At 46.4% G+C, this 9,321-nt stretch overlaps 1 protein-coding gene across 1 annotated transcript in view; it reads right to left on the reverse strand.

The window, feature by feature from the left end:
- The window catches only part of LAMB1 (laminin subunit beta 1), a 69,087-nt gene extending 60,018 nt beyond the window's left edge, over nt 1–9,069 (reverse strand). Inside the window, exons 1-5 of the mRNA XM_069461703.1 lie at nt 9,018–9,069; nt 8,766–8,889; nt 7,656–7,831; nt 5,010–5,145; nt 1,528–1,601 (exon numbers count right to left, since the gene is read on the reverse strand). Of these exons, the coding sequence (XP_069317804.1) occupies nt 1,528–1,601; nt 5,010–5,145; nt 7,656–7,831; nt 8,766–8,802 (423 nt within the window). The 5' untranslated portion in view covers nt 8,803–8,889; nt 9,018–9,069. The remainder of the gene's footprint in view (nt 1–1,527; nt 1,602–5,009; nt 5,146–7,655; nt 7,832–8,765; nt 8,890–9,017) is intronic.
- Nucleotides 9,070–9,321: the final 252 nt, after the last annotated feature.

Consider the following 9,321-nt stretch of genomic DNA (forward strand, 5'->3'; position numbering starts at 1 on the left):
CCGCTATACACCAGGGCAGCAACATTATCCCTATGCCCAGGACTGAGGGGTACATCGCACGATCCTACAATGTGGGATTCTCTCTCCTCCCACTCATTTTACACGGGAAAGCCAAAGCTCTGCCCGCGCATGCCAGGAAGGGCAGATGTGGATTCACACCCAGTCCACCCAAGCCCAGGGACGTTGCTTTTCTCACAGGAGCCAGAACCCGAAGGATGAGTTTCTCCCACAAACTGGTCTGATAACTTGTACCATTTCGTGTTTCAGCTCAGTCACCACCTCGTCTGTTGGACCTTCTGTGCTTATGTGAGGAAGCTCATCTTTGGCCAACTGCGATCACTTGGATGAGTGTCCAATCACGGAATATGTGCCCAAAAGAATTGTGAATATAAACGAACTCCAAACTATCCACGTGTGCGACCAGACACCCTCTCCAAAGTAACAGATAGGACCATGAACACTCACCGAGACGATTTTGAGTATTTTTAGGTGTTACATGACAGAGGGGCAACATCCTCATGTGTGGATGAATATCAAATTAATCACCAGGTTGAGGGTGTGCTCTGTGGAGGGACAGGGGCTGGCGACAGGAAGTGACTGCCGAGTTATTTAGTAAAAGCCCTCCTCAGCCTGCTCAGTGTCAGGTGTCGCGGTCCCAGTGTACACCTCCCTGCCCGCGGCCTGGGAACTGCATGGCCCCGTGTCACTCCCAGTCACATCCCGACCCCACACCCACCATGGCCCTGTGGCCTCCCAGGCTTTGGTGGCAGACACAAGTGAGACTTTCACAGCTACCTGTCCACATGGTAAATCTATCCCTGGCACCTTTGCCTAACCTGGGAGGGTACAGATAAGGCCCCCAACTCAACTGAAAACAATTCAAAAGTGATTTTAATCTGAGAAAATAAGTAAATTATGGGTTTTATGTGTACTTTAAGCCGTGTGAAGTCTGTCATTTCCAGGCAGCTGCTTAAGAAGAAACAAAGGGACTTTGTACAGAGACATTCCCTAGTCCTGGAGTCATTTTACATCTCTAAAAGAAAAATGATGAGAAAATCCACATTTAAGAAGGCATACACATTTCTTAAGCAACTGTAAAACCGTTCCCACAAATTTTGCAAAACTCTGAAAACCAAAGATAATACACTTCCTTTTCAGTTACCAAGCTCAGCATTAAAACATAAACACAAGGGATTGGGGATTTACTCTCCAGATGTTTTATTGTGGTTTGGGAGAGAGTCAACACTGTCCTACTCTATGGGGAAATAAAAAGATATCCAATTAGAAGTTTACAGTTGAATTACCTTAGAATAGAGGCTCTCTCTACCTATTGCCATGAAGATGGAGTATTTGTTAAATGTAGTTATTCATGCCCATGTTTCAAAAGCTGCTCAATTTTCCCAATTTATGGCAACAATGATACTTAAGTTCTCATTTAGGCCAACTCACAACAGACCTGTGTTTTGCAATGGGCAAATTCCACAGTGTTCTCATGCACCATTTGTGAGAAAGTTAGGGATTTCTTACCTTGAAAGTCATTATGAGATGAGTAAAATGGAATTCTGCTTCCAGATCCAGTTGGATAGTTACATTTTCCATGCCTAAAGATTTTTTTAAAAAATAAAAAAAGTAAACAGTAAGGTAAACAGGAACATTTGTGAATAGCTGAGACTATTTTTTTTTTTTTTGAGACAGAGTCTCACTCTGTTGCCCGGGCTAGAGTGAGTGCCGTGGCGTCAGTCTAGCTCACAGCAACCTCAAACTCCTGGGCTTAAGCGATCCTACTGCCTCAGCCTCCCGAGTAGCTGGGACTACAGGCATGAGCCACCATGCCCGGCTAATTTTTTCCTATATATATATTTTAGTTGTCCATATAATTTCTTTCTATTTTTTAGTAGAGACGGGGTCTCACTCTTGCTCAGGCTGGTCTCGAACTCCTGACCTCGAGCGATCCACCCGCCTCGGCCTCCCAGAGTGCTAGGATTACAGGCGTGAGCCACCACGCCCGGCCTGAGACTATTTTTTAAAGTTATCTTTATGTTCCTTGTAGAAATTGTCTTTGCATTCTACCTTAAGCTCAGAATAGTAGTAGTCCTTTGTACTTATTTAGGTGGTAAAGCACACCTAAATAAGGACAGAATGAGACCTCGGTTTTCCACAAATCATCCTGGAGTTCAACATATTGAATCTGCTCACTGGAACAAGACATCTGGCAAAATGCCTCTAGTTGCCGTCAAGAAAGACATCTTTTGCCTAAGAAGAAGTGAAACATCTTTCCAACCCCGTAAGCCCAGCGACTCTCCAAGGAGCAAGGGAAGAGGCACTTCCTGTGCACAGGAGGGGTTCAGCTTGCAGTCTGATGCACAGGGACAGGCGCAATTCTCCTCCAGCAGAAACACAAATAGTCCTTTTTTCTCTATGTGGCAGCAAAGAAAATAAATGAGTCTACCACATGTTAGTTATACTCCAACTTAGAAAATCCTATCCCTGGCGGGGAAACTTCTGGGTGCATTTCCACAATTGAAAAACAATGCCAAAGAGACAAACAGTCAGTCAAATAAACAAACTGGCCCAGAACAAATACTAACATCTTCCCTTTCAGGGGAAAGCCTGAACAAACAAATGAGCCTTTGCACCATGCCCCAGGGTCAATCAGTCCCACTTTAACACGCGAAAAGGGCCACTGGAATTCCAGAGATAGCAAGCACCTCCTCCCCAGTCCCTAGAGCGCTCAAGCCTGCCTGTTTGGTAAAGACTTTTCCATGTTTCTTGTGTCCGAGAGCGCTTTTGGGGTCCATCTTCCAGAGCAAAAGAAGTCTCACATGCAGGAAGACAGGAATGTGTCAGAATGAATCATGTCACAGACTGGTGTATTTTCAGGAAATCAGTAGGACCTTTTGAAATAAACTCTCCTGCTGGAAAACTGCCCAGTCAATTGGGGGGAAAAAGTGGTCACTGGAACGGATATGAGTTAGTTGGAATGTTAAAGAAAAACATTATAATCATACTAACTAACCTTATCTAACTTATTAAAAAGAACCATATTACAAAACGACTCCGGCCATTTATTTCTGCGTGAAATGTTAGCTAGGCAACTCTACGTCTCTCCCCTTCTTCCAGGCTTTTAAAAATCTACAATATTTGTTCAAAATTAAGTGATAATGAAATAACGTAAAGTACAAAGCAAGTCTAGTGCCATTACTGCAACAGAAGAACATATGCTGCAATGGGTGCACCAAAAGCACGTTCCATTTACATTTATAGCCTGATAAAGCACTACGGGGTTTTTTGTTTTTTAATGGGAAGACAAATCCATGAAGAAAAGAAACAAGGTCATTCTTCCATGGTATATTTGACTTCTGTCAGACCTAGGAATAGATTATCATGAGGGGTAAATTAAAAGTAGCTGTACATTCCAAGCCCGTTTCTCTGCCTGAACACTGATAATTTAACACCGCTCTGTGTCAACACAACTCATGCAAAACACACAGAGAATAGATAAAATCACATTCATAAAGAAAGTCCTTAATTGTGAACTATCAAACAAACAGATGCTAGGGTTATAGTAACAATCAGTCTGACTTTCTAAAGACTAAGTTCCATCAGTCTAATCTCATCTAATCTCTTGTGACAGAGTGACAGAGGACGCAAGCCCCTCTATTTCAAAAATCTCTTCTTTCTGGCATTCAGACTCTTTTGTCCCACAGATTCAAAGTTGCAGAAACTGATTACGTCTTGACATAACTGAGAAAAACCTTCCTTTAGAACTATAGCACACGAAAAACTGTCAACTAAAATGGGGACACTTGATCGTAACGTTGAGGCATCCTTCTGTCTTTCCATCCCACTGCAAGAACACGGGCAATCAGAAAATGCTCCTAGTTCCTGCTCATAATGAGCTCTATGTTGTTTCACAAGTCCTCTGAGATACAGTGCAGATGGACAGAAACTTCTCTGAACTATCAACCAATATATTTCCCTGTAAGAATTAACGTGGCTCTAAGCGATACATGCATTTTTAGGACCCATCTATCTCAATCGAGTTTGTAACCAATGGATTCCCAAGGCCAACCAACGAACAACCAATCCTCCCTAGAAACCAAAGGTATCCTAGAAAATATTTGCAATTTAATAGTCAATGACACAGAAGTCTATTAATGGAGCTTCTCTTTACAGAATGGTAAATGACTGCAAGCATCCAAAGGCTCCCTAGGTGAAGGGCGTAGAATAAAAAGATCAAGTAGTGCTCAGGCTCCTTATGGCCAGGCTGAGATTCACTTCTTTGAGGGCCCTTTCTCATAAATTTGTTTTAAAAAGATCTAATGGTACATTGTTAATTAACAGACACCCTAACTACCTTTATTCCCCAAATTTCAGCATTCAAGTTTGAAACAAATATAAAATTCATTTGGGCTTAGTTTCACAGTAATATTATATTTGATGAATGCATTGAACCAAAACCCTAATGGCACAGAAAAAGGGGCTGAATTCACACAATCACTAGGGGAACTGTTTAACTTGGGGTCATACCCATGTTGACAGAGTCTTTGAAAAATTACATTGTGGTGCTTATTCAGTACTATTATTAAGATCATGAGATCTTCTGTAGATGAAAGGAAGGTGGTAGGGGCTGTGATTCTGCCCTTGCCTCTGGGGTTGATCAAAATGAAAGGTGTTATGTTTTATGGAAGAATCAGGACCTAAGATAGTACAGGTCTTCCCACACCCTCCCAGACTGCCCCCACCGCACACATTCTGCCCATAGGCCCCCTTGGGATGAGGACTATGAAATACTGCTTTGGTCTAGCATGAAAGACTGCTTTCTTACAGGAAGCGCATGCTTCAGGATCAGATTTTACCAGAAGTTGGTGCTCCAGGCAGTAAATCTGTCAGAGGCCGTAATTACAGGACAGAGAAGCCAACCATAATTACAAACACCCGGAGCCTATAAACCCCATCCAGGTTACCAATCACACTCCATGGAACTTGTCCCCATACCAACCACATACCATTTTCAGATTGCCACCAAATCTTAAGGCGGTTTGGAGCAAATGTAGTGACCACATTTTCAATGAGGTGGCTGTCAGGATTGAGGGTCTCATGATAAGGATCTTGGGAATTACATATGAAGCATTTTTTGTCCTCCTGAAAACAAAGTTAGTTTCATGAGTCTAGAAAGCAATTTCATTAAAAAAAAAATTTGTTTAAATTTAAAAACCCATCAAACCCACAGTGCAAAAATCAAACTTACTAGTGTCAAGAAAAATAAATGTGTGAAAATTACTTAAATGACTTATATCACTTCTTTCACTTTTAACTTACTGAGTCTAAATACGCCTGAAAATAATTTCCTCCTTTCTTGCATATGCAAGGTCGAAAGTAAAAGAGGGCACTGTTTCCACAAGCTATTAATTTAATCAAAATCAAATTTCTAGGCTTAAACCTTCACCTCAATAAATAGCTAGAGAAGCTTACTCTAAAATACAATGCAGAAGAGGTATTAGAGAATTTTTGCTGACATAAAGCAAACTGAAAATGAAAGAAAAAAAATTTAATTCTTTTGGCTTGAGTTACTAAAACCTAAATAAGGCAGAAACCAAGTATTAGGCAGAAGTATTTAGAGAAGCTTTGGGAACTGCAGAATAAGATTTCTTGGTTTCTACTCTGCCCAAGCAGTGAATCAGTGGTGGTGGCGTGTAGGCCAACCTGCAAATTGCTCAGATATTTCCAAGGAGTGGGTTACCAGGCTGCCCTGCCATGCTGGGACTGCTATAATCTGGGGCCAATTCAAAGAACCCCAATATGCATATGAACTAGAATGAAGACAGACTATAGGTTTTAGAGTAGCTATGAATTTCTCACATTTTCTTTTTTCTAAAAAGGGAGCCACAGCCACTGGGCGGCTAGGTTAGGAGAGTTCTTTACATTCTGTGCACTCCATCATGGCAAATCATTGACCACACAGCTTAACACTTCCCTTTTCCACATGGAGCTTTGCTCTGCACCAACATTTTTTGAAATGCAGTTTATTCTTAAGTCTGAAATGATGCTAAGACTGAAATATATAGAAATCCACATATATCTTCCAAACAGCATTTGATCAAGGGTAATATTCTTATAAGGACAAAAGGAACTGATTATACTTTTACATTTGTATGTTAGTTACTACCTCCTTCCCCAAAGGATTTGGAGACTAGCAAGATGTACTGACTAAAATACAGAGACTGAAAGTTAAGGATGCACTGGGACCCTGGAGAAAATAAGCTTCCTGCTCCAATTTTTATACCCGCTAAATGTTTGAGAAAAGTGTGTGTCCAGTCCCTTTCTTTGGGCACTGACATCTGTGAAAGGCACACCACAATTTCGTGCTTAATCATATAAACCAGAGAGTCTGGCTCCAGTTGCTTTAAGTAGTCCCATTCTCATTTTGGTCAAAGCGGATTTCTGAATCTGGTGATTCATTTACAGGATGTACTGGCCTCTCAAATAAATGTCAGCACAACATTTTAGCTAAAATTTAAATGCTAATATTAGAAAATATAATATAGACTGCCTTCATTAACTTGCAGTCAAGGAAACTAGGACTGGAGAACAATCACCAGAACTTTAAAAAAAATAGTTTAATTATAGTCTCGCCTCTAATCAGGAGGAAGCAGTCTAGACATCTCTGCATAAACCTGGAAACACATGAGTGGAATCCACTTTACCACATTCCTTCAGTTTAATTTATCAGGTCTCCAGAATCGACTTTCTGCTTTGTAAAAGGGACTCCATTCTAAGGCATCTGCTGTGCAAATCACACAGCACTCAGTCCTTCTGAAGGGCAGTTACACAGGTGGGTGGACCGACCAAGTGCCAAGCAACAAGCACGGAACTTGCCCCGCATGCGAAACGGACACTTTCTGCTTTTGCTGGAGACCAGAGATAGCGGCCTCCTTTTTAAAAAATCAAGGAAGAGGATTCCGATTCTGCATAGTTGTATTTTGTGCCTTCTTCTAGAATTAGTTTTGGCTTTGTATAAATATGACCTCTGAAATCTAAAATCTGGGTCCACTTTTAGAAACAGGTAATAGGCCCGTAAGTTCATTTTGGTCTTCCACTATCAGGGTACCATGGCAACCAGGGCATTTTGAAAAAGAAAGCATCTGATCCTGATGTCTAATCGAAGTAGATGGGGACAGCACCAAGTGAGGAGAGAAAAACGGGCTCGTTCTGTGATTGGAACCACCCTCCTTGTCTGTCAGTGCTAGAATACTCTCTACCAAAGTGAAAGATGTGGGAAAAACCCAAGGTCGCTGCTCAGTACATAAAGAGGAGAATAAACCAGCTTTAATACACATTTTCAAAGAGTAAGGATTTTTATAAATTAGAACTTCTGGAGGCCCCAGGGCAAGGCAGGGGCCAGGTCTGCCAGTAGCCCTGCTTTTCCACGCTGACCGTGCCGGCGGAGGCGCCTGCAGGAAATGTTTGGCGGCGGATGCAACTGTGCAAACTGAGATGCGAAAAGGCTGAGCTACCAGCCTAATCCCGGGACTCCCCAGCTGGCTGCGCTTCCTATCTGGATTGCTGGCAGGATGCGCAGTCCCCTGGGCCTCCCGGTAGGTCTGGACTGGAGGAGGCGCTAGCAGAGCCTGAACCCAGCTCTCCACCCTCACCTGTAGGTGGCTGACGATACAGTAGGGCTCGGGCTTGTGCAGCCCGCACGTCGAGGTCACCGAAAGCCTCTGTGCTCGGCCGATGAGAAGGTCGCCGGTGGCGGGGTAGCAGCTGCCTTCCGCGCAGCCGTAGCTGAACTCCGGTTCCTGAGCGCGCACACCGGCTCCGCACAGGGCTGCGGGAAGGGCAGGTGACAGGGTATGGGGGGAGGAAGGGCACAGGCAAGACACAATGGAGAGGTAAGCGAAGAAGCAGCCGGGAAAGCAGAGACCCAGAAAAGAGAAGGATGCGGAGAGTCCCAGATACGTCATCCGGTTTGTTCAGCAGCAGAGAGAACCCCTCCCGGGAAACCCACCAACTCTCGCGCCCACTCTGATCTGCCCGGGCTCCCCCCACAAAAAGTGGATGTGCAGACTGGCCACTTCGACGTGCCCGGAGCCGGGCGCAGGGAGGCCAGCCTCCGAACCCGCGTGCACGCGGCAGCCCGCGCATCCTCGGCGTGACAGTGCGAGTGTGTCCGTGGAAATTTGTGTGCACGCGCGGAGGACGCCGCTTCCCCGAGCAAGGGGCTGGTGGACAGTCCCTGCGTCTCTAGAGTGGCTTCAAGGCTTCGCCATTCCAGGGAAGCGCTGGGTCCAGCTGTTTCTGGTGCCATCCAGAGACAAACAGCGGTGGTTAATTAAAGCCACATGTTCCCAATCTGTTGCCAGGACGAAGCCTGCGCTCGGCTCGGGCACTTTCCTGGGCAATGGGTTCTTAGGGAGCCCTCCAAGGCAAGCGCCGCCACCCCAGGGAGCCTGCCCTCCGCGGTGGGGGAACCCGGGGTGAACGAGCCGAGGGTGCAAAGCCCCGAGCGGCGGCCGCGGGACCAGCAGGAGCCAGAGCTCCGGGCGCAGAACCCAGGGGTTGCGGGTCCGCGGCGCTCCATGTGCGCCGTCTCCAGCCACCGCCGAGGCAAGGGCGGTGGCGTTTAATCCCAGGGGCGTCATTTCCAACCAGTCCCTCTCCAGATCCCCCCGACTCCCTGGAAGGAGGGGCCAGCGGCTTGGGGGTTTTCATCCCCCAGGCCCCAGTCCGTCCCCCTCCCCCCACCGTTTCCTCGGAATTACCTAAGAAACTGAAAGCGAACACCTGGAGCAGCCCCATGGCCGGTCCCTGGAGCCAAGGGGACACAGCAGAGGAAGGGGAGAAGACGCCCGCCGAGCCGCCTGCCCTTTCTTCCCGTCTTCCTTTCTAGAGAGGTGGAAAGAAAAAAGGCAAATGTTCAGAGGAGAGGGGCCCTTTCATTTCCTGCCGCTCCCACGGAAGCGGGGGATGGGCTAGGGAGAGGAAAAAATCGCGCAGCCACTTTGTTCTCTCACCCGGCGAGGCGAGCGCTCTCCGCGCTCCTGGCAGCCCCCGAGCCCAAAGAAGGGAATTAGAAAGTTTAGCCTTGGGAGGAACCGAGGGAGGCGCCTCTGCTCATGCGCACACGGAGCGCGGGGGCCGAGGGGGCGGGCGGCGGCGAGTTGGCGGGGAGGGGGTGAGGTCCAGGTCCCACCCCCAGGGGCGCCTCTTTTGTTTTAAGTCCGCGTCTGCGGTTTCTGCCGGGTCTCGGCTTTTCCAGGTGCCGGGTGGGACCGCGGGTGCGCGTCCGGAGAGCGGCGCGCGGGGGGCGGGATGCGC

Source organism: Eulemur rufifrons, chromosome 29, assembly GCF_041146395.1.
Source record: "Eulemur rufifrons isolate Redbay chromosome 29, OSU_ERuf_1, whole genome shotgun sequence".
NCBI lineage: Eukaryota > Metazoa > Chordata > Mammalia > Primates > Lemuridae > Eulemur > Eulemur rufifrons.